A 26,606-nucleotide genomic window follows, 5' to 3' on the forward strand; every position below is an offset into this window, starting at 1 on the left:
TATGGTTCAATCAGGGATAGATTTAATTTTAGAAGTAGGAATGGAGAACATAGTAATATCTGGGCGCGCGTTAAAGTCCCGGACCCCCTTCCCCGGGACGGGGGGGGGTATGAAAGAAGAGGTGGGTCATAGCGACAGAGGTAACAAAGGAATTACGTATTTTTCGCCGTCCCCGTCAGCAACGTCATCAAAACGTAGTTTAAGTGAGCCAATAAGATAATTTAAACTTTTCGTTACGTGTTGGAGGGAGGGGCTCTATACTGGGTGGTCTATGAGTCGGACTGAAGTAAATACTAACCGTTCTCCATTCCTACTTCTAAAATTAAATCTATCCCTGGTTCAATATAACCAAGATAAAATTTAATTTTTACAACACGTAACATATCGGTTTCCCTAATTAATTTCCGTAAAGGGGTTTTTGAAAAATTAAGCTGGATAGGAACAAGTATTAGCTAATAGCAGCTAGGCTAATAGGGACAGCGAGATTATTATTAGTTTAACTCATTTTTCAGCACTTTTAATGAGAGATTCATAAAGTCCCCGTGATTTAATGCATACTCATTTAATTATAGACTGATCAGAAAGATTTATGAATAATTATTTCGTATTTTCCCCCTTCTGATAAAAAAATTTTTTGAAATATTTTTTTCGTTTATTTTGAAAGTACCGGTTAATTATGTTTAATTAAAGGGTTGCGCATTTTTTATGTTTATTAATAAAAATAATTTATAATCTTGTTTGTTTATTTTTCTGTGGATATTTCAAATAACTTCATATGGATTATTGCCAATATTTCAATTATAGAGGTTAAAAATTAATGACGTCATGGCTAGTTAATTAGTTAACTAGTAAACAGTCATAAATTAAACACGAGCCACTTTGAATATTTATTAGCTAGCTTACTTTCTGTTTTGAGTAAAATTTAATATCAAAATGCTTTTATTTACATTTATGTTTGTTTGCGCCAAAAGAATGCAAACATATTTATGACAATTTTTGACATGGGGTTATTGAATGCTTTGTTTAAAGGGAATGTAAACTATCTGTAAAGAAAATCACTAAAGGTAATATTCTCTTTAATATTGAAAAAATACTTGGCAGAATATTTTTAAAATTAGTTACAATGTTTCTTTTAAAAACATTGGATAATATAAAATAATTTGCATGCTATAAATTTTGAAATACACGAATTTTAAATCCTCAAAAATACTTCAAAACAAAATAATAATAATGATACATTTATCCCTTTTTGTTTAAAACACGTTTTTTATCTTTTAGCTCGTGATCGGTATTCAAATGAGAATGCTAAATTAGCCGATGGGCCTAATGAGAAAATGGATTCGATTAAACCAACCCAGGTTCTTTCCCTACCCCTTCCAACCCCCCTCTCTCTACATTCCTAAACTCATCTAATGAACTTTTGCTTCTAATTATAGTTTCGAAAAATAATTTTCGCGTCGAATAGACCACCGGCGTGATCGAAGTAAGAAATATCTCGACAGATCATAAATTAAATCGAAAAAATTCGAAAGGCGAAAAAACTAACTAAAAGGGTTAAGCAAGAAGCTGAGATAGCGACAATTTCAAAAGCCGCACCACCTTTCTGGCGATAAGTACAACTCCCCAAATAAGCAAAAAAAAAAAAAAAAAAAACGCGTTAAAATAATATATATCACTTTGAAGTACAGTTTTCTTTAGTTCCAAAATTAAGTAACTCAAGATAAACTTAATTTTTTTTTATATTATTAAACTTTTCATGGGTTAAAAAGAACCAATCTGCATAGTGAAGCATCCATTATATATATATATATATAACTCTGAATGTATTTTAAAATTCAAATTAGTTTGTGATTTTATAGATTATTTGAAATTAGCACTTCCGACCAATCGCGTAACGCTATGCCTTCTTGTTAACAAAATTCTCGTGGCACGTGGTGCTCAAATGTCGGATTAAATTTTAGCACGAGATTTGATTAAATATTAAAATTTCGCGAGATGTGATGAAAATCACGACAGGTACCAAGTGAATTTCGTTAGTTAACAAAAAGGCAGGGCGACGGCGTTACGTGATTGGTTGCAGGTGCAAATATTCAAATTACCCATGAAATCTAAAAGTCAAACTAATTTGAATATTAAAATGCATTCGGAGACTGTATTTGCTAGACTGTATTGGTCTTACAATTAGTAATAGAATCGATAACAAAAAATAACTTGATTTTCCTTTTAAAGTAAATATTTCGATTCCTAATTAAAGGTATTTACTTCATATTAGAACTAAGATAAATCTAGTTAAGTTAATTGAAAATGTATCTTACTTTTTAACAAGAAATGAAGTATATCCTAGAATATAGTAGAAGCACGTTTTGAGTTTTAACAAAATTTATAGCGATTTAAACGATAGATTTTAGAAAGAAAAATATAATTTTTTGGCGCGAACTTTATTTATTTATTATTTTTTTCTTGGATCCTTAACGGAAAAATGCGCAATAAAAAAAAAATAGAGGTAGAGTTTCCGTAATAATAATAACGATAATTTAGTTTGGTGAAGATATTCTGTTTAAATATAATTTATAATTATTTATACCGCTATACCGAGTCCGCTGAGCGGCTGAACGCGCAAATTTAACCAAGGCCCACTTTTTAGGCCTACCGAAAAAATGATACACTGAACAAAAATGCTAAGCCTAATCTTCAACTCGGCGCGTGATACTGGCGAATAAATTTCACTTTACGTATTTCATATTTTTAATATTAACAGAGATAGCGAGAAAAAAAAATATATTTGTTAAAAAACAGTTACATGGAAGTTGGTTGGGTAAGAGTTAAGATAGATGATTTAAAAGCCAATGAGATTAAATCTTATCAATTTATATATTTTTATTTTGATAAAATATGTGCTTCGAGACAGAGGATACTTTGTGAAAATATTTTTATGTACTGGTATTTGGAATTTTTCTTTTGGTTTTTTTTCACCGAGATATTTGGTTTCTATGGGTATTATATTCAGAAGTGTCACTCGAACTTTAAACTAAAGTTAAGCCGAAGATTGGGAATTTATTATGTCGTAAGGAGACAAAGGGATCATGTTTTCTAGTAGAAAAATGTTAGATTGAATCTTATTTTGTTTCTCTAAATTCTTTACAGTGTGACAATCTTAAAATACAAATAGCACGTCGCGATTGATACCTCCCTTTTAAGACTGCATTTGATCCTTACACCATTTTAAATTAATTAATTACAAACTTTAAATGAATTACACCAGCGTGTTCTTGTAATTTTTTAAACAATGAAACTAAAAATTAAAATATATCCTCCTTCAAACATGGACTAAATAATATAATACAGGACGGTGACAGTATATTATTAGTCCATGCTTCAATCAACCTACTACTTCGAGAAACGTTCACCGCCCCATCTACATTCGTAAAAACAAACTAAACTGTACTCTAATACAATTCAGAACTCGGCCTGAAACCACCTTAAGATAACAGAAAAACCCAAATAAGAACGTAATTACTGAAAACAAAATTAAACTTAAACAAATTAATTTTGAGGTTCAAAAATCCCCCTAGATGTCTCGACATACAGCGCGGATTCGATCTAAAATCCCGACCAAGAGATGGGGAAATGAGATGTAGGACTAAACCGGTATGGAAGAAATAAGTATGGGGGGACACAGTAAAACTTCTCTATTTGGGAGTGGATTTTCAAACTATGCCATGAGGATGTTGGGTCTAGAGGTTCTAGCTTGATATACGCGGGTTCCTTTAGTCCATCGTCCAAAAGTGGCGGGACAACAGAAAGAGCGCGAGAAGCGGTATCACAGCCTCTGCAGTGCAGCTAGAGCTAGTTAGATAGATATGTTGTATATTTAAGCTTTTAATTATTATTAACTACTAATCAGGCGCGGTTATGTATTAAATTTTAATATAAACTAATAAGTTATTATATATATAAATAAATAAATAATCAAGAAACACTTTTATTTATGGGTAAGTTTTCAATTTGAATTTAAATAATTTTGGAAAAAGTGCAAGTGACACGTTGAAACTTATTTGTGAATGCACCACGTTTTAGGGGGTGTAACATGAACTGTCAAACATATTTCTTAATATTTTGTTTTAATCACGAACTTAATTCTTAAAATGATATTATTAATAGACATTGTGGAAAAGATTGTAGATATCTTTGAAATTTCAACATTTGAAAACATTTTTTGAAATCTTTATCTTCGCCGCTGACTATTGCATTACGAAATATGTATAAAAACCTTTACACTATTTCAACATGCACTAATTAATTAAGACGCTGATGAAATAAATACGACATCATCTTATCAGTGACTTATATTATGTCAAGATTGTAATATTATGTAATGAAACATATCCGGTACACATTTCCAAAGATGGGCAAAACTTGAGCAAGAAAATTATGTAAACATTTTTTGACAAAGATCACGTGTCATTAAAGTTATTTACAATTAGATAACGAATTATCAAACCCTTATTAAAACTTATTAAACAAGATTTTTTAACGAATTATCACAGTCCTTTTACTTAACTACACGTAACCATAAAACGGATGGACGCATCTGCTTAAAAGATAGGTTATATACATCTTCGATCACTCCCTAATAACTCTCCCCTACATCCATCCCATACTAAATCTTCATCGTGTTCAAAGTAAGGCTGAATTCTATCTCTAACCTTTTCTGTACACGAGATAAGAGGGAGGCTAGTTTCGCACGTGCTGAAATTTCAAGGTGAACTGCCCGACTATCTCCGGACAGCTTTACGCTAAGATAAATATCTTAGAGATGTACAGAGATGTTCGGAAGATGCTATTTTCTGCCCGTGCCTCGCGCAGAGGGGCAAACTGATACGACCAAGATAATATAGATTATACGCATGTCATTTGACATTACTGTTAAAGGCGGAAACACCCTCACATATCCTATGTTCTTCTCTAAAGCGATGTTGGTATCTATACTCCCTAAAGTTTCAATAGCAATTTGGAAGAACTATTTCCATTCCAATGAGGTTTGGCATTGTGTATTAAAGCGCCTTAGTTTCCTCTAGGTTGTAAGCCACTATCGACACGGGTATTTTAGTATTATCAAAAGTTCATAGATAGACACCGTGTAAAATGAGAAGAAATCGACCTTCATATCAACATGAAGTAACGAATCAGAAAATAGCCATTTGTGAGGTGAAAGGTTATCTATGGAGGCGAACGGCTACTCACGCCTGTTCCCAGTGCTAATATCGTGAAGGTAATGATACGCAGTGGGGGGTCGACACTATTCTGAGATGCAAAGGAGGGTCTCTCGTGCTAGATGGGGGCGAGCAAGCTTCAATGAAGTACACTTTCTGTTTTATGTATGAACTTTTGTAGTATTATATTCTATAATTCGCCCGAAAATATTGCTCAGAATTGCGAGGCTGGAACTTTTGAAGCTAGACATAGAAGAGATCAGGGGGCCCAGTGAAAATTGTAGACTTTCCGCGTGTATTACAGTTTCTAGAGAAAAAAAATCAACTTTGGCGGCATATTTTGATTGATCAAACAGACAGACCATAAGATCTCGAAAATAACAGTTTCCCTATAACTAACTTTCGTTAAAGTCAAATATTTAAATTCCTCCAAATTTCCGGGCAATTAAAAGTGGCAATGAGTATATAGAAGATATTCCTTTCATTCGAAAAAAAAATGGAAATTTCGCGCCAACTATAATTTTAGAGGAAAGAAAGCTGTTAAGCCTAACAGGAAATACGGTGGTAGTTGCTTAACACATTAAAAGAAGTGTAGTGTACGCAAAGTAGAGCGAGCTGTGAGCCGTTCTCCCAGCTGGATACTCATTTGTAAAACATATCGGCTACGTTTTGAATATTAAATAAGATATGTTTGTTAGTTGAAGGAAAAATAAAAACCCCCAGAACGAGATTATTGTTAAGCCTAACTATTCAAAGTCCTTAAAATAGCTAAGCCTAACTTTTGAAAGTCCTCAAAATAGCTAAGCCGAACTTTTCAACGTCCTTTAAATAGCTAAGCCTAACTTTTAAAAGTCCTCAAAATACCTAAGTCTAATTCAATATTGTCCTTTGTATACCGCTGCTAATTCATTAAGGGGGTTAAAAGGTTAGAATACGTTAATTTATGCATATATATATCTAATCGATAAATAGAAAATTTCGCAATTTTAAACGTTTCGTATAACAAATCGTGCGATTTAATATTTCACGAAACCATCGAATAAAGAACGGGGTTTTGGAACACCTGCATTTTACAAACACATTTACCAAATTGTTTCTTTCCCATGGAATCCCTAAATTCGAAACACCTTAAAAAGAGAGTAACATCTCAAAGAGATGATGCCCCAAGACCCGTATTACACCCTCTTTCTAAAAAGATTATTGACAGAGTCCAATAGTAAATATACTGGATTTTAAATTTAACAGAGCGCTCTAGGAAACTTTCTAATATAGTAGATATTTCATTTAAAATAAAATACAACTTTTTATTCGCATTTTTTATCTTCGCCCAACAAATTCTATGAATGAAAAATATTTGGGGCATTGGGGAGTTCACGTTATATCGTTTTCTATCTCTCGTTTGGGTGAACTTCGGAATAAAGAAAGAAATTATAAAGAAAGAGATAGAAAGACCTACGCCAATGGTGGTGCCTTAAGGGCTGTCCGTCTTAGCAGCGGCACTACTATAACTTGCACCAACCTTTTATGGTTCGCAATAAAATTTGGCCCGCTTCACGCTGTCTCCCTTACTGCCCTTTCGACGAAGTTCTTTTTTAACAAATTCCCCCTTTCATATTTCGAAGTCAAAGAAAAACAAGACTGGAATGTTCGTAATAACGTGTTTACTCTAAATTATCAGCTTTATGACGTAGGTAAAAACTAACATCTATAGATTGTGTACACTAAAAGGGCTAGAATAATTAACTCTACACCGTTTCTTAACTTTAACTACGCATGCGCTTCAGGGACAGATGTCACTCCAGTAAATTGTTATTAGAGCATCTCCTGGTAGGAGATTTGAAATTTAATGTTAATTTCTGAATCGAACGCAGAATTCTACAAGCTTTTCATTATGTTGTTGTAGATATCATTTTGAATTGGACACGTCGCAAATGACTGGCAACACATGTTTTCCCAGCATCCATATAACGCATTGTACATCCCCTCTAACCCCTAAATTACCTCAGAACTAGGCTTAGCAAAAACACATAACAGTAAACAAATATTCCTCAAATTTCACGCGTTACTAAGTAAATTTTGAAGGCATGCCTTATTTCTACTACAACATCTCTACAGCGAGTTTAAATACACTATACACGCTTCTCGTAACGTTTACAACGTTTCCCTAATTCACATTTGAGAAGGAGGTTTAAAAAACTACGGCAAGAATGCGTGCAAAATCGAGTTTTAAAATTTTTCGAGGACGCCCAGCGCATATCGTCGCATTAATCGATAAAAAACGAGAAAAAAATGAAGATATTTTCTTAACCCTACAACCGAAACGTCCTAGCAAGCAAACATCTCGATAAATCTTTCTTATCCGTTGAATTGGATTTCTGATAGTTATTTTTCACGCATTAATTAATACTGGAACCTTTACTTAAAAACTGGCCTCGTTTTCCCATACAATACCTACATGTTAAAATCTACACGGTAGTTAAATCAACTAATTACATTTTGTACCAAGACTAAACTGAATTCACGGTCGCGAAATACCCCTATAGCAGTCAGTACTAAAGTTCCATAGGATATAACATAATATTAAGGATACAAACTGCCATTAAACGATCACAGAATGCATCATAAGATCTTGAGAGATTCGTAATTAGTTTAAAAATAAAACCAAAATTTTAAATTGCCAATTAAAAGAATAAGAAAACCTAACCAAAACTAATAATTAAAGAACATAAAAAAATAACCACCGTAATTTCCAAAGTCAATATTTAACGAAAGTTAAGATTTAAAATTATGGTTTGATACAGAAGATTGTAACTTGAAATAAATAGTGTATTATCATTTCAAAGACTGTTCAAAAATATAAATAAACCGAGTGATATTCTAAACTCGAATTACTCGAGTTAAATTTAATGATTAAGCCATTAAAAACAACAGATAATGAAAAATACAAGATGTATATAATAAAAACCGTATCAAATTACAAAACCCGAAAAATCCGTCCATCTATTCGACATAGAGACCGAAAAACAGCCTGAAGCCAAATTCATACAACCATATTTTTTATCCAAACCTATACTTAGAATCACCTTGATACCAGAACTTCTTTGACAGAGTTCAGAAGTCATTGAATTTATGTTAAACTGAGTAATTAGCTCTCCTTTTGGTAGTAATTAGTGCAATTAAATTCGGTAACCCTAAGAAAGGTAAAGGGTTCTCGTTCTTCTGAAGAAAGCCGACAACATCTGTGTACAGATTCGCGTGACTCTGTACAGGGAGTTGGATCATGGTAATGTCAAAACACGTGGGACGAATAAAACGTCGATGCTTATTAAGTCTTTCTTAGACTACACTGACTGACTTGACATAAAGGATGGGACGACTACCACCTGCTGCTTCTATTTAAGGCTTCCCCCTTGCTCTCTTTGGGGATAATTTACGAGGTCGCTTTTAAATAATGGCACCCAAGAAGTGTCAGTGTCATTCATTCATTTTTCTCATCTGAAATGATGATAACACCTCCCCCCTTTCCTCTAATCTGAAACTATTAAGTGAGACTGGCAATACGCCATCCATTTGTCAAGCCTAAATAACTTCCCATTCCCTAATAGACATAGTTAAGACGTTAAGCCTAGGTCTACAAAATCGTATTTAAAGGAATAGCGACGTGATTTAAAAATTATCTCAAATCTAAAGAAAACCTTACTTTTTTGAGAGTTTAAACTCTTCTGATTCCAAAAATATGCTTGAATAATATTTAATTATGAGGGAAAACACAGAAAAAACACCTTGAAAACTTGAAATTTGGGGGACAAAGGCAAATTTGCGGAGAAGATTTTTGGCGGGGTTTTCTCCTTGATACGTCACTCACGGCATCTCGCGGAAAAGCCAAGCGCGAGACTCCCGAGTCTACTAATGCGGCTCGCGCGCGAATCTGAATAAATTAGGCTTAACGCGGCGCGGCGACACTAACAGGCGCGTCACGTGAGCGACATCTAGAGTGAAAATTTCTCCTTACTACGTCATCAAACGAAAGAAAATCTCAACTAGGCCTTTTCCAAACACAAAACTTTGATTGCAATTTAATAAATTGCTACGAAACCAAATAAAAAAGTAAACATATCATAATAAACTAGATTTTTCAAGGATTTTTTTCGCATTTTAAGTTTGAGGATGACGAAAATTATGTCACTAACACTTTAAGAGAACTTAAGCCTTAGTCTATCCAGGGATTGATTTAATTTTAGAAGTAGGAATGGAGAACGGTTCTTATTTACTTCAGTCCGACTCATAGACTACCCAGTATAGAGCCCCTCCCTCCAACACGTAACGAAAAGTTTAAATTACCACCTAATTGGCTCACTTAAACTACGTTTTGATGACGTCGCTGACGGGGACGGCGAAAAATACGTAATTCCTTTTTACCTCTGTCGCTAATCGCTATGACCAACCTCTTCTTTCATACCCCTCCGTCCCGTGGAAGGGGGTCCGGACCCTGTTCTCCATTCCTACATCTATCCCTGGACTATCTAATAGTCAACAAAAGGAAACTAAGCCTTGGTCTGAAAAATTGTATTTAAGAGAACTTAAGCCTTAGTCTACATTATAGTCAACAAAATTAAAGCTAATCCTCGGTTCTTGTTTAATCCGTGGCTTCCAATCTTTGTGCAAAAGATGTATTGGGTATTTTAAATTCATTCTAAGCCTAAATTAAACTTACCAGTACTTATATTAAACTGTTTTATACTTAATTCATGATTTATTCTGCAGATGGTGATATTTAATTATAATTTAGGGTGAATTTAAGTTTGAAACACGCCATTCGCCTTCTCTTTAAAACCGAGCTAGGCCCTGTGATTAAAAACGAGCGAGTTCAGAATAAGAATTTGGCCCTATCATTTTGACAAATGATATTTTAGTCGCAGGTGGGTCATTGCTTAAAAGGGAAAAGATTTTCTTGGCACTGCAGTCTTGGTTTCATTTGTTATCCAAGACCTGGGTAGTGGGTAACACCCCTTCCAGCGAAACCTATACATTTTAGCCTAAAATTGGCCTATTAACTCATTCTTTGCTTACTTAGAGGGAAAGTAAGAGGTATTACCTTCGCTCTTGACCTCAAACGCACATCCTGCCAGAGATGGGTAATTTTTTTGCGTTAAAATATTCTATCCCAGAAAAAAACCGAAAAAAAATTCCACCCATAAATTAATCAGCTTATGTTAATGCTTCATTTAAAGGGCAGCGTATTTAATTTAGAGTAATTTTTTCTACGATATTTTCGTTTTTTTAACAATGGAAACGTGATGTAAATGGGGCTCACTCTAATTATGAAAATTAGGGAGAACCATTTTATAAAAGAAATAACTTTCAACATTTTTTTAGTTGTAATTAGCTCCCAAGTTTTTAATTGCACGTGAGCTCGAATTTAAGTAATTCTTTTTTAAAACCACTACTGTTATACGTACATCATAAGTTTATAAGATATGTTCCTTCCATAAGTATGACACTACCTTTACTTCGTAATGCTACCGAGAGACTTACAGCTCGAGCTAGAACGACAAGCGAGAATTGAAGCACTACACTCGGTTGGTTAATTAATTTTGCAGGACTTCCATCTTCTCCTATTTAGTTCGCATTACTAAGCCTTTGACAGCACCAGCTCACCTGACGTCGCTTTACGAGAATCTATGACAAGCTCTCAGTCACCCATGACAAACTTATGGAAAATAACTTATGAACCTGTGGAACATGTACATCCTTGTACTTTTCGATTCGTGACCAAAATATTAAACCTAATCTTATATTATTATTATAAAGTGCGACTATTCAAGCGTTTAATTAATATATAAAAGGTTGCGAAACTATTCTATAAGCCATTTACACCCAACTATACGAGATATGTCTTTTGAATTCAAGAAACACCCTTAACAACTGAATATGTCACGAGGCATGAAGAAAATCTCTAATTTCATTTGGCTTCTCCAAGGACTTATTTTTTATTGGGGAGAGGGGGGAGGGGAGGGATTATGTGAGAACAGATGTACTAATGAGTACCAGGCTAAGATTTTTTTATAAGGGTAATTAATGGTCTTAAAGAATTAAATATTAGTTGCTACAAGTGCATGACAGAATTTAAAGAGGCCGAATTGGAATTTAGGAGTTAACAGATGTTCATATGTTGAAGTTAAGATGCGCTACTAAATTGCGCGAGATATTTGTAGGACCTTCTGCTAAGAGAGAAGGCAACTTGACCCCCATTGTATTGTACTCAAGGTGTGTTAGGTTAGGTTAGGTTACCGTCTTCAATTAGTCCAGTCAAATATTTGAATCTCTTATAGGAAAAATAGCTTGTCGTTGGAATTCAATTCGATTCAATTTCGGCCACGACAGTTCGACCCAATTCATCAATATTTATTCGACAGTATTTCAACTGCAAGTACCGCAAGTAATTGCTCTTCGGTAACCCCTAATTCTGCAAATTGTCAGTTTATATCCCAGACTTTATAATTCTTTCGGGTCATAACGTATTGACCTTTTACTGTGACAACACAGTGCTTGGTTATTGTACTTAAACATTTAAGCATTTATAAAATTATTGTAGGGGTCCTGGTAAATTTTAATTTCCCTTCCTATACACCCTTGTTGTCGCCCACAATAAAAACTTAAGCGTGGGCGACATCAGCTTAACTGAAGTGACGTCAAAGTTGTTTCGATGCGAGTTGTACAACGTTGGAACGTTTTACTTATGGGAAGCTCTTGGTGAAATTGTAAGTAGCGTAACACCGTATACTTCTGGCGTGGTGTATAAAAATTAACCACGTCACATGCATGCCATAAACGCCTCTGCCATATTTTTTACGTATTGAACAGCACGGTATTTGAACCGATATGATATAGCCATCCAAGGTAATCCGAGATCGTTTTACAGTGCATGTATTTTGAGTCGTTACGAAACCAATATTGTCAGTGTTTAGCTAGAAAAAAACCCACGCGTATTGATTGAATAGGTAGATTAATTTTTGAAAGGGTTTTCGTGTTATTCCTAATCAATTTGTGAATTGGTTGAGTGCATGAGCTATTAGAATTGTAAATACTTTATAGATTAAAGGAGTAATGAAGATATTGGGTTTCAAAATAGCCGCATTATTGGATAAAATATAGCACGCTTGAACTGAGAAACCGTACACTGTAGTAGTGTAGTGTTTTTACTGTCTTGTGCACAAACAGTTTGTTAGTAATGATACAATTTTTCCCTGTGCGTGATGGGTTTTCCCGTCGACGAAATTGAGTTGCTCTATGGTTCTGCTTATGAAATTATTAATGAACGTTATGGTTCTTGAGAAAGATACGAGATTATGGCGGGAAAATGAAGCACGAGATGCCGAAGCACGAGGGGATTTGATCCCATAACAAAAAAAAAAAAAAAAAAAAGATTTCGGTACAGGATAAGAAACCAAGCTCGCGCGGTATGTTGGGGGGGGGGGGGTTATTCTATTTCCAAAGAGGGGTCGAACAATTGTATTTTTATTATTATTTTAATAGACATTTGAGGCTATATAGTAAAGAATGATTCAGGGTAAAAATAAGCAAATGTTCGACCCCCGGGTTTTTAAAAAAAAATGCATTTCTCGCGCAATCTCCACATCGCGCGGGGGTCTTTAAACTCGATCATTCTCTTTATTTTTTAAGCTCTTTAAATACCAAGTCACTGGTCAGTGAAACCAAATATACCTTCCATATAAGGTTTATAACGATGATAGAGACAATAGACACTGAAATATATTTAGTCGGTCCCAAGCCAAGTTTGCAATACACCTAAAATATGGGTTTCAATTGTGTTTAGGCTTGAACCGCGTTGCATAACTGAAATGAGAATAAAAACAGACACAGACAGAAGCCCATTCATGTCAGTTTTCAACGCTCTCTTAACAATATAATAGCGACGTGTTCCTTACACAAACACTTGAAACGACTTGGTCGTATTAAACAAATGTTGGTGTATAAACTTATATCAAGTTAACTACACACTTAGTTTGTTCCGGTGCTTAAAATACTAGATATAATTCAACATAACCTTGCACTAAACAACCTCTATACGCGCAACGGTTTAACTATCCAGTAATTTGAATTAAACCAAAATAATTACTACATTTAATTAATCTCACCCTTAAACAATAATATATAAGTTAAACCACAAACAAAATTAAACTTTAAGGGATGCAGAATTTGTTTCGTAGGGGCGGGGCCTATATCAAGCTTATTTACTGGGCATGCGTGAATTCCGTAGCGTTATCAGTGCATTGCCTTTTCCATTGAATCCATCCGCCGAGTCGTCATAGCACGTGACATTTCCCAATCACTACTACAGAAAATAGTAACGCTACTACTTCAAAATATAGTTCTTGACATAACACATTGTATTGTACATCCCTTTAAATCCAAAATTATTCTTTCTTGCTTTCTTTTCATTCATATTTTGGGGACTACAGTCGTGTATATATATATATATAAATCTTTCAAACGTGATAATGAATTCACAACGCGGTTGGTTCTTTAGAAATTGTACAACACTGGTGACGAAGGGGATATAAGATATAACCGGACCTTGGAAGGTTTAATTTAAAAAAAAATAGTCTCCATATATTTTGTGGTTACGTTGCATTACTAGACAAGTCTTGTCATACGTATGTATAGTTGGTGAACCGGTTGGGTAGTTTTCAATCCAATAAAGAGAGAGGAAGAGGTAGGGAGAGAGCGAGAGAGAGAGAGATAACAGAGGGAGAGAGAGAACTCCTGAATGACAATTTTTTTTCTAAATATAAAAGTTGGCACTTGGTTCAAATGTGATTAAAATCTTCAACCCTTTTATGGAATGTTTAATCTAGCATACTAAAACGACTAGTATTAATGGTTTTACCGGGAATGCATACAGCTACTAGGAATCATAGTGAGCGTACATCCATTTTCAACGTATTTGTGGGAAGAGCTAGACTAATCATTATATATGACGAATTTTTCCTCGAGTATAATCTACCTCGCTGCCTGTTACACCTTGCTCGCGTCTAGCAACTTGCGTAGATACCAACCATTGAAACAACAGTTAGAAAGATTCCATCAAAATTATGAGGCGAGATGGAAACAATTCAAGCCCGGAATACCCACAAAACGTGCATAGAAATGAACATGGGAGATATGGGGTCACTATAATTCCAAAAAGCTGTATATATTCCTGGTTTCACCCAAAAAATATCCGATTTTCGCCATAAACTTAACGTTTTCAGATATGGTACGCATTGATTGCCCTTCCGTCAAGTTTTGGTGCCCGGTCACTCATTACAAGCCCAAAACGAAACATAATACTTTTATAAAAACCCAGATTAAAATGAATCAAAAGTACAACCGCAACAACCTTGCACCATCTCGATAAACATACACGTAACGCCCATTGTTACCGGTATCGCCCAAAGGTAGAAATAAATAATTTGTATCCCTTATTTTAAGTACAAGCAATAATTAAATACAAACCATTAATAAAATGCATCCATTTATATGGACAAGTTTGTAAAAAAAAAAAAGGTATTATTTTGAATTAAAGAACTAGTTTGACTGGAAGAAATTTGAACCCGAATGTTTATCAGTCAAACAAATAAACATTAACAATCGTAATCGCATTTTCTAGTGCGTTTCGTAAATACCAGAAATGTTTCAAGTAAACCCACTTATAATTACAAACATTAAAAATTACTTAAATTCTTAATAAAACAAAAAGGAAACTAATTTCTAAATTTAATGGGGCGTTACTCTTATGTTTTCTTTTAAAAGAGGTAGTAAATTTAAAATACTTAATGTTTAATCACGCGAGACCTAATTACTGTTTGTTTTTCAAAAATGATGCACATACATAAAGAATGTCCCAAATAAAAAATAAAAAATGCCTGCAATTTTAATTCAACATCTTATTAAAGGGAGTAATTTAGCGAATCAAACTGAGCATGGTTTTATCAGGGATAAATTAAATTTTAGAAGTAGGAATGGAGAACGGAACGGTTAGTATTTACTTCAGTCCGACTCATAAACCACCCAGTACAAAGCCCCTCCCTCCCTCCAACACGTACCGATAAGTTTAAATTATCTTATTGGCTGCTCACTTGAACTACGTTTTGATGACGTTGCTGACGGGGACGGCGAAAATACGTAATTCCTTTTTACCTCTGTCGCTATGACCCCCCGCCTCTTCTTTCATACCCCCCCACCCCCATCCCGTGGAAGGGGGTCCGGGACTTTGACGCGCGCCCAGATATTACTCTGTTCTCCATTCCTACTTCTAAGATTAAATCTATCCCTGGTTTTATACTTCATATTCCCTTTGAGATATTTATTGTGAACTTGGGTCTGATGAACGATAATATTTCTTAACCCTAAATTTCAAGAATTAACGTGGGTTATTCTATCAAATTATCAACAAAAAGGGTGCGTTTATTACCTATAAGAAATTCACCCAAAATATTTTAAGGTGCGTTTTTAGTAACAGATAAAACTATGACATCCAATTAGATGGATGGTAGAAAATAAAGTTTAATAAGATGCATGCAGGTACCCGTATATTTTTATAAATTGTTTACTACATTGCATTGTACTGTGGTTTACCATCTAGGTTAGCATCATGGATGCAATAGGAAGTTAAATCCTTAAAAAAACTCTGTTGATTTAAAATTTCACCAGGAATACATACAGCTACTTGGAATAATAATTGTGTGAGCCTACATCCATTTTCACTCAACGTATCAAGGCGGATTTTTGGGGAGGAGCTATGGACTACTAATTATATATGACTAGTTTTATATGGAGAATAATTTTTCTCGCTGCATGTTGAACCTTGCGCGTGCGCTTTGGAACAAGTGTTGCTCCAACCAATGAAACGACGGTTAAAAAGACGCCATCAGAATTGTAATTCGTGACGTATACAAAGTTCTCAAGCCCGGAATACCCACAAAATCCTCGTAAAAATTAACATGTTATAAAAATGATTACTATTAGTAATTCTGTATGCATTCCAATTGCAACTATAGAGGATAAACTTAAGATTATCCGGCTAATAATGCCATAAACCCCAAAACACGTTATTTAAAAACATCTTAGAGATAATAAATAAACACTGACTTAAGAAATAAACAACAATTCTTTTGTGGGTTTAACTCCTTGAAACGTTTTTGGGACAAAAAACGAGATTTCCTTTAAAATATTATTTCTTTAAATTAGCGTCCGACTTAACTTGACACTGAAATGAAGGGATAATCGTGGGTAGCGGAATTATATTACTTAGTGTCAAGTTGTGCGGGGAAGATTATTTTACATCAACCTACAAGGGGCGTGTCTAGCGTGGGAGTATTTAGGCTTGAAGTTTTTTAAAGAGTCCATTTATTTTTTTTTTCTCTCTTAAAGTTTAAATGATCTTAATTTTTAACGTTTTTCTAAAATTTCTCATTTCCAAGATAAAACTTAATGGAGTGTAAAGCCTGTTATACATTAGCGTCTGCGGTTGTTACCTTCTTTAAATGGTTCAATTTCTGCTTTAGATAAATAGGGGGTTTCACGCATTCTAAGAATGAAATTCGGTGTAAGTGTTAAGCCTTTTCTAAGGATAAAACTATTAAAGTGAATCGCAGTGAATATAATTGATTTTAACGCCAAAAATGTGGCAGGTGGTTAGGTTAGTTCACGCTTGAAGTTTTCCCTTTAATTGAGAGAGAGAGAGAGAGAGAGAGAGAGAGAGAGAGAGAGAGAGAGAGAGAGAGAGAGAGAGAAAATTATTTTTAATTCCTCATTTCCGAAATATATTAGAAGTATTTATAATAAATTATTTTAATTATAGAATTCTTGAAATATAAACGTAAATGAAGCGATTAAAAACCAAATTTAAAACAATACAGGTGTTCCTTGTATTTGGGAAATACTTTAGAAGGACTCTAATTATGAACTAACTATAAATTTACGGAATTTTAATTTCCCCTATTATTTTTAATTAAAAAATAAGCGTGAAAGGTTAATATTTATTTATATATAATTAAGTTAAATTGTTTAAATTTCTATAGTTTGCGTCTCCCAGCATGTCAAAGTCAAAGTAATTTACACCGTGAATTATTAAAACCCGTGAATCTAGGTCAAACATTAAACACTTGAAAAACATTCTGGGTTTGTGTTTTCTTTTTATTTATTTTTTTCTCTCAAATTAAAATCTCAAAAGTCTCAAGAGTTTATAGTTCTCGTCTAACACCTACACAAAATACCTCCCTTAAAAAATGAATAAATGAATGAATGTGTAAAAAAGTGTATCTTTAAGTGTATATTTACGCGATTAATTTTCTGTTTACTTCATTTAATATACTTCTAAATTTTTCCACACCTTTTTAATATGAAAATAGAAAGTACAAATTTTACCAAAACCCATTTCAAAGGTGTTTCACCCTGTTTCAAGTAAATCTCTACCCCTTTGTATCCCTTCAACGGGTTTCTTATCTTAAACATCTCTTCAAATTCTAAAATGTATAGTATTAAGCCTACACCGGGGAAACCTCGGGACAATTCTCGGTTCCCCGGCAAAGATTCTTGACGCCGATGGAAAATCTTTTGACGTCATCGGGAAAGGTTCACGGTCGAGATCATGACCTGGTCAGGGTAGCCAGGGAGCACGGCCAAAGGTAACAACGAAGCCGGCTCTCTGGCGACACTGGCCAAGGTGAATCCCCTATAAATACAAGGATTCATCCCTTTGTAAATCAGAACTTCACCCAACTAGCTCCGAGAACCTCGCCCTTTTTTAATCCTGCGTACCCAAACCAAAGGGACGTAAAAATCTATATAAATAGTTAGATTTTGTTACTTTTTGTACATCTTAGTAACTTGGAATACCAATCCAAGTTTGTAAATAAAGTTTTTGTTATTAATTTGTTTTAAATGAGGTTTCTCCTGAAGTTTTAATTTCGTACACGGAAGTTTTATCATAGTCCTAGACTTGTTTCAGTCCGAGTCTAAAGACTTAATCGCTCTCCCCAAAGAACCATAGAGGAAGATTAAAATTAAATCAGCAGCTTAGTAATCGCAAATTCGGAATACGGGCAGCTCTCTTTCTTCATGGTGCCGAAACCCGGGAATAACCGCTATAGATAAGTAAATTAAACTTTAAACTTTCGTGTACTTAATTTCATAAATAAATACAATGCCTAACGAGAGTGCATCTAATAACGCGTCGGCGCCCAACACCAATAACGCACAGGTGCCGGTAACGCAAACGAGTGCGCTTACCGGGGGACCAACTAGTACCCAGACGACCGCGCATAATAAAAACGCGTTAAAACTAGCTAAAGCAAACAGAAAAAGTGCTAGAAATGCCGCGACGAGAAAACAAACCCAAATTAAAGCTTTAATTAGCGATCCCAACACTAGTGTGGATGATTTAGAGGACGCCCTGTCCAGTTTAGCCGAAAAAGAAGAGGATCTCATCAAAATTGACGCGCGCGTCGAAGCGCTGATTGAGGACGACATAGAGATGGAAAAAGAAATTGACGAGGCGATATTAAGAAGGGAGGAAATATCCGAACTGAGAAGAAAAACACAGAGGATAATCCAGAGGATACAAAAGGCCGCCCAAGGCACCACGACGTCCAACTGTTCGTCGTCAACAATTTACAACGTTTCGGCCGTAAACCCTCTCACTCCCGCGCCGGTCACGCCATCACCTTTAACCGCAGGGCTACCCTCGACGCAAAACGCGGCGCCAAATCAGCCGCTACCCTTGACGCAAAACGCGGCGCCTAATCAGCCGCTAACCTCGACGCATAACGCGGCGTCCAACAACCAACTCCCATCCGCTGGAGCCGTAATCCAGACATCAAATCCGACGCATAACTCGGCGTCCAACAATCAACAATCACCTTCAGGAACTTTAATAAATCACCAAGTTCCGGTCAACCCTCCCAGTCACCAAATCATGGCACCACAACCGCAACAAATCACCGCGGGAAGCCTATCAAGCTATAACGGCAGCGAGGTGAAACTACCAACGTACACGGTCCCAATATTTCGAGGGGATCACGCAAAATGGAACGTCTTCTGGTCCAGATTCAAGTCAACAGTAGACAATAACCAACGACTTAGTAAGGTCGAAAAACTTATATATTTAAATTCATTTTTGGAAGGGGAAGCCTTTGAGGCAATTGATGGTTTAATAGAATGTGATGAGTCGTATGACGAAGCTGTCAAATTGTTAAAACGTAGATTTGATAAGAGTAGAATTGCCATTCATACATACATGAATAACCTAAAGAGTATTCAGCCGGTAACTAGTTCGAGCGACATAGATGGTCTTCGTTCAATGCTGAATACGTGCGAAGTAAATCTACGTTGTCTCAAGGCCCTTGATGCTAATATAGTAGCACACACATCTTTTCTATGCCCCACACTATTAGAATGCATGCCAGATGATATTAGGACTGCTTTTTGCGTAAAAAAAGGCTATAGTGGAAATAGCGATTGTTTAGACGCGGACGAGCTAATCGCCTTCCTTACGGAACAAACCGAGAGTAGGGAAATGGCACGTTTGCTTAGTAATAAGAAAAATGCCACGGGAAAACCCGATCATGCTAAAAGGATGGAAAATCAAAAGAGAATGGAAAACCATTCTCAAGATAGGAAATGGGGTGGGGGGAGATCTCTAACGAGGCATCAACCCTCAGCTTCGGCGCTTGTAGTAACCAAAAGAAATAACAATAACAAACAAGTAGCTAACATTTATTGTATATTTTGCAAGACCGATACTCATAAGACACCCAATTGCACAAATCACACCCTAGAGGAAAAGAAGCTCATAATTAGAGATAGTGGTCGCTGCTTTGTATGCCATAGATTAAGTCACACGTCAAAAGATTGCATGTCACCAATCAGGACATGCAAGGCTTGCGGGGGAAAACACAATTACGCCGTTTGCGACAAAAATCCCGCAAATATCGAAGATAAATCGGAGGCGAATCAAAGTTGACCAGTGGTCACCACTACCGTCCCCATAGAAACAATGGGAAGGGCGGTATTTCTTCAAACAGCGTTAGCCTTAGTCAGGGATCCCCTAAATCCGCAAAATCAGGAAGTAGCTAAATGTTTACTAGATGGGGGAAGCCAGGTAACGTTTGTTAAGGAAGAATTTTCTAGAAGGATGAACTTGCCAGTGGTAGGTTATCAAGATATAGATGTGTATCATTTTGGGGATAAAGAGCCTATACAAAAGAAAGCTAGGAGAGTAGTTGTAACCTTGCAAAACAGGGAATTTCCCGAGCGAAGCCAACAAATAGTCGCTTTAGAAACACCCTTTGTTTGTTACGCTTGCAACGACTCTGATAACAATAATAATAACCAAATTAGAGGTTTAATGAGATCTAAAAATCTACAATTAGCAGATGATGTAAAATTTGAAGGCCCAAAGTCAAGAGCGATAAAAAATGACATTGACTTTTTAGTTGGAGCAGATTATTATTGGGAACTCGTAACGGGAGACACTGTAAGGTTAGGGCCCGCGCTAGTAGCCACCGAAACAAAATTGGGTTGGTGTATTCAAGGGCGCGAAGGAGAAAACAATAACGAAAATGTGGCGTACAACTCGAGCACCACAATGTTAGTATCCATAGGTTTAAAACGGTTGGACGAAACTCTCAGTAAATTTTGGAGTTTAGAAAGCCTAGGATTAAATAAGGGGGAAATTAAAGAAAACAGTAAAGATAGAACAGTTACAGAGTTCTTCAATAATGTCACTCACAATGGGGAAAGATATTGCGTAAAATTGCCCTGGGAAACTAGCAAGGAAGTACTCCCTGATAATAAGGCAGCCGCTGAGAAAAGAATGCGCTCCTTAGTTAAAAGATTTCATAAAGATAAACAGTTTTATGAACAATACAAAAGGGTTATAACCGATCAGTTAGAAAAGGGAATCGCTGAAATTGTCCCATCAGATCAATTAGAACTTAGGCCACCTGGTACCTATTATATGCCACACCAAGGAGTATATAGGGAGAAGGCAGTAACCACTAAATTACGTGTGGTGTTTGACGCATCGTCACACGCTTATGGGGTGCCGTCCTTAAACAATTGCCTATCAACGGGTCCTAATCTAAATCCAGACCTTTTACAATTACTCCTTAAATTCAGAAACAACAAAATCGCGATAGTCGCGGATATAGAGGGAGCATTCTTACAAATAGCACTAGATGAACCCGACAAGGACTCAGTTAGGTTTCTGTGGGTTAAGGAGAAGGACGGTGAAATAGTACCAGATGAGTTTGAAACCTTAAGAATGACCCGATTACCATTTGGATTAGGTTCTAGCCCATTCCTCATGACATGTACCGCAAAATACCACGCGCAAGAGGCAAAAAACGTGGAAGAAAATGTCAGGGAGAAAATAAAAAGGGATGTTTACGTAGATGACATGACAACAGGAGAGGACAGTGTAGAGAAAGCCCTAGCCACATCCATTGGATGTTTAAAATTAATGAAAGGCGCGGGAATGCGGTTTCGCAAATGGGGAACGAATGTTCCAGAACTCAGGGAAGAGTGGGAAAAACAACTAGGGGAAGGTGGGGAGCCAATGTTTGAACAAGTAGACAAACAGATGCTCACAGTGTTAGGACAAAAATGGGACACTCAGGATGACACCTTTGCCATAGATATTTCAAGCCTACTAAACATGCAAGAGAACTCAAAATTTACAAAACGACAAATTTTGAGTTATGTTTCCCAACTATTCGACCCAATGGGTTTTTTAGCACCATTCATTATCCGTGCAAAAATGCTCTTTCAAAGTTTATGGGAAAGTAAAATGGGCTGGGATAATGAGTTACCCGTGGAGTTGAAAGAACCGTTTCAAGCTTGGTTCCAGGAATTAGCAGACTTGCAAACCCTCAAAATTAATAGGCATTATTTCAACACGGAGTCGCAAGATGATGTAACGACAAAAGAGTTGCATATATTTTGCGATGCTAGTAAGAAGGCTTACGGGGCAGTAGCGTACGTAAGGTATGAAACTAGAGATAATAACGTAGGAGTATCCTTTGTGGCCGCTAAAACGAGAGTCACACCCATCAAAGAAGAAACTTTGACAATTCCCAGACTGGAATTGATGGCCTGCCTGTTAGGAGCGCGCCTGGGAAGTTACGTTAAAGGTTCCTTTAATAGCACACCAATTGAAACTTACTATTGGACCGACTCGAGCATAGCTATAGGTTGGATAAACAGTAACCCTAACAATTGGAAACAATTTGTTAGCAATAGAACAACAGAAATTAGGGGTCTAACCGAAACAAAAAACTGGTCTCATTGTCCAGGGGTTGACAATCCCGCCGACCTGCTTTCTAGAGGCATCTCTGCTATAAATTTGATAAATAGCGAAATTTATTGGAAGGGAGCCCCTTGGTTAAAATTAGCAAGGGAAAACTGGCCACAAGGGGAATTAAATCAGGTCCCACACGAATCGACAGAAAGGGAAAGACGCCAATTAACACTAACAGTGACAGCTGCAGAAAGCAAGGGTCTACACAAATTAATAGATCTAAACAAATTCCATTGCCTAAAGAAGGCCTTGAGAATAACAGCTTATGTTTTGAGATACATAGATATCAGAATAAAGGGAGCAAAAGGGGGTTTGGGTCCCATTAGCGCCGAGGAAATCGAGAAGGCAGAATTATTGTGGGTAAAATCTTCGCAAGCCTCTGACTTCCAGCCCGAGCTGAAGTCCTTGAAAAGGGGGGAAAATGTTAATAAGAGCTCAGACCTGGCAACATTAAAGCCATTTTTAAACGATTCTGGTGTGATTTGTGTTGGAGGTCGAATGGAAGAATCGAACCTAACTTATCGAGAAATGCATCCGATAATCTTGTCTAAATCTTCAAGATTATCAAAGTTACTAGTAATAAAATGCCATATAGAAGTAGGGCATGGAGGAATCAGCGATACTTTCACGCAACTTAGAGAAAGGTATTGGGTTCCCAGTGGGAGGCAAATTGCGCGAACTGTAGTAAAAAATTGCCCCACGTGTAAAAAAATAAACGCAAAGCTAGGTGATGCCCCGACAGCTCCCCTACCCAAAGATAGAATGGAGGAATCTCCACCCTTTTCTATTATAGGTCTAGATTTCGCTGGACCTATCTTAGTTAAGGAATTAGATGCAGCAAAAAGGGCAGATAAATCAAAAAAGGTTTACGTAATGAGGAAAACCTATATTTGTCTCGCAACATGTGCCGTAACAAGGGCAGTCCATCTCGAGCATGTTCCCTCACTCTCAACGGATGAGTTTCTAATGGCATTTAGACGAATAATAGCTAGAAGAGGGTTACCAACAATTGTTTATTCCGACAATGCAAAAACCTTTAAAAAGGCAAACACAGACTTAAAACTCATCTGGCAAAATTTAAACACAAAAAAATTTGAGGAATTCTTCACTAACCGTGGAATAAAATGGAAATTCATTGTGGAAAGGGCGGCGTGGTACGGAGGGTGGTGGGAACGTTTGGTTCGATCAGTTAAAATTTCATTAAAAAAGACCCTTGGCCACGCCTCTCTCACCTACACGGAATTAGAAACCACACTGCTCGAAACTGAGGCAGTAATTAACTCGCGACCCCTAACCTATGTTTATAACGATAACAATGAGCCCCATCCCTTGTCACCGGCTGAATTCTTAATTGGTCGGAGAATAACGGCATTGCCGCCAATAAGCTTCAAAGGGGAATCAATACCAGTGTCGCGAGAAGAATATGTAAAACGTCAAAAATACAGAGAAACAATCATACAAAAACTATGGACTCGATGGCGCGCAGAATACTTAAAAGAACTGCGGTCTGCTCATCACTCAAAAAACGTCACAAGTGCGAAAGAAATAAAATTAAACGACGTAGTGTTAATACACGACGACAAGCTTCCACGGCATATGTGGAGCTTGGGCGTCATCGAAGAAGTAATAAAAGGACGTGACAAACTAATAAGATCATGCATAGTTAGAACAAAAAATGGAAATAAAATAAGACGTTCCGTGCAACATCTCTGCAATTTAGAGATCAGTGATTAACCGCGTAAACCATGGTGATACTCATAAGTATCACGTGGGGAGTGTAAAAAAGTGTATCTTTAAGTGTATATTTACGCGATTAATTTTCTGTTTACTTCATTTAATATACTTCTAAATTTTTCCACACCTTTTTAATATGAAAATAGAAAGTACAAATTTTACCAAAACCCATTTCAAAGGTGTTTCACCCTGTTTCAAGTAAATCTCTACCCCTTTGTATCCCTTCAACGGGTTTCTTATCTTAAACATCTCTTCAAATTCTAAAATGTATAGTATTAAGCCTACACCGGGGAAACCTCGGGACAATTCTCGGTTCCCCGGCAAAGATTCTTGACGCCGATGGAAAATCTTTTGACGTCATCGGGAAAGGTTCACGGTCGAGATCATGACCTGGTCAGGGTAGCCAGGGAGCACGGCCAAAGGTAACAACGAAGCCGGCTCTCTGGCGACACTGGCCAAGGTGAATCCCCTATAAATACAAGGATTCATCCCTTTGTAAATCAGAACTTCACCCAACTAGCTCCGAGAACCTCGCCCTTTTTTAATCCTGCGTACCCAAACCAAAGGGACGTAAAAATCTATATAAATAGTTAGATTTTGTTACTTTTTGTACATCTTAGTAACTTGGAATACCAATCCAAGTTTGTAAATAAAGTTTTTGTTATTAATTTGTTTTAAATGAGGTTTCTCCTGAAGTTTTAATTTCGTACACGGAAGTTTTATCATAGTCCTAGACTTGTTTCAGTCCGAGTCTAAAGACTTAATCGCTCTCCCCAAAGAACCATAGAGGAAGATTAAAATTAAATCAGCAGCTTAGTAATCGCAAATTCGGAATACGGGCAGCTCTCTTTCTTCAGAATGAAGATACAGCACCCAACGTTATTTTTACATAGACCCTAACGTTATTAGCGTAAGAAGATTGCCATTACCGAAGAAAAAAATTTGCTTAATAGAGTTATTTTAATAAAGAAGATTAAATATACGAATTAAATTCTCAAATTAACATTATAATTTTCCATTAAATATATTCCAATGTTTTTATAAAGACATTACAGAACATTACCCTCTACTCTTATCTAGTTCTAGCTCTAGCTTATCTTGAAATACAGTATTTTGTTTTATTTTTTCTTGCTCGTTATAACTTGGGTTAATGTTACCCATGGGACTACCTTAATATCTGCCCCCAAAGGGACTAATTACAGATTCAATTATTACCCAAGCTTTTACCCACACAATACCATTAAAAACTACATGTACATACAACATCGAGGAGTCATCTTCAATAATACTCCAGCAATCCAGCTACAGCTTAGCACCCCGGAAACCAGCGAAATAATTTAACTAATTCTTAGATAATATCCCAGCAGACCCGAGCCGAAATTGCAGGCCAAAAAAAACTAGAATTCAAGATAAAAATATCAATTTTCATTTCAAAAATTCTTGATTTTCGCCTCAAAAACATTCAGAACGTGAAAAAAATCAGGCAGAATATCTTCTCTTCCTCAACTTAACCGCTATTTTTAACAGAAGTTTATAATATAAAGTATTTTTTCAACAGCTCAATTCTCCCTCCTGCAATTTATCGGTAATATTTTCCTTAATTCTTTACTCGTTATCTTTCTAAGGTTAAATATATGGAGTATTAGGTACTACAGTTTATGGATATCTGAAACTATTTAATTTTATTGATAAGACGACTTAAAATCCGGTTTCTCGGCCAGAATTTTTTTTTTTTTTAAAAAAAATGCATAGATTTTGTAGAAATATTGCGTTTTTGAAGCCCCCTTTAAAAGTAAATGTTTTTCCAAAGAAGGTGGTTAAAGGAATGGATCACCCATAACCTTTGTTATTTACCTTAAAAGGTCAATATTACTTTTGTAAAGTTAGTGTTGTAGTCAAAATTAAATTAATAATAATTTTCCTTTCATAGTTAAAAATATATTTGATAGGGACATGACCGTTTCCCCTTAGCATGTCCCAGGTAGCTCAGCCAATGAGGAGGTCAGGGCTATTCTCTTGCAATGACGTATCACACTGTATCTTGCTTTGCAGGAAAGCACCGTACAGCTTACAGGCGCCATAGGCCTCAATGGAATTAGTTTTACCGATTTTATTTTAAATAATACTTGATGTAAAATATTTGAAACACTTGAAAACTTCTGACTAACCCATACCTTTAAAGTAAGTTGCTCGCTCAGCTGTATTTAAAGAAAAAACGTAGTAGGAGGAAAGAAATAAAGATCCTATAGAATGACGGTGTACCTATTCTAATACTCCCTCCTCAATAAAGCCTC

General features: G+C 36.1%; 3 protein-coding genes across 5 annotated transcripts in view; 2 read left to right on the forward strand and 1 right to left on the reverse strand.

The window, feature by feature from the left end:
* Pka-C1 (Protein kinase, cAMP-dependent, catalytic subunit 1) overlaps positions 1 to 26,606 on the reverse strand; it is a 128,258-nt gene that overhangs the window by 97,862 nt on the left and 3,790 nt on the right. The window contains exon 1 of one of the 2 annotated variants that reach the window (XM_089862468.1): positions 2,316 to 2,333. The exons of the other annotated variant lie outside the window; for it this stretch is intronic. The gene's annotated coding sequence lies outside the window, so the exon portion shown is untranslated. Of the gene's footprint in view, positions 1 to 2,315; positions 2,334 to 26,606 lie in introns of those variants that run through there. 2 annotated transcript variants of the gene reach the window in all.
* Kank (KN motif and ankyrin repeat domain-containing protein 2 kank) overlaps positions 3,690 to 26,606 on the forward strand; it is a 32,335-nt gene continuing 9,418 nt past the window's right edge. For both annotated transcript variants that reach the window (XM_089862440.1, XM_089862441.1), the window contains exon 1: positions 3,690 to 3,992. The gene's annotated coding sequence lies outside the window, so the exon portion shown is untranslated. The remainder of the gene's footprint in view (positions 3,993 to 26,606) is intronic.
* LOC149588521 (uncharacterized) lies at positions 20,275 to 24,312 on the forward strand. Its single transcript, XM_089862412.1, has one exon. It carries the CDS (start codon positions 20,275 to 20,277, stop codon positions 24,310 to 24,312), a length of 4,038 nt encoding a protein of 1,345 aa, XP_089718538.1.

The sequence above is a fragment of the Phalangium opilio genome, unplaced genomic scaffold (genome assembly GCF_054372755.1).
Source record: "Phalangium opilio isolate 3A_F unplaced genomic scaffold, DU_Popi_V2 ptg000540l_1, whole genome shotgun sequence".
Classification (NCBI taxonomy): domain Eukaryota; kingdom Metazoa; phylum Arthropoda; class Arachnida; order Opiliones; family Phalangiidae; genus Phalangium; species Phalangium opilio.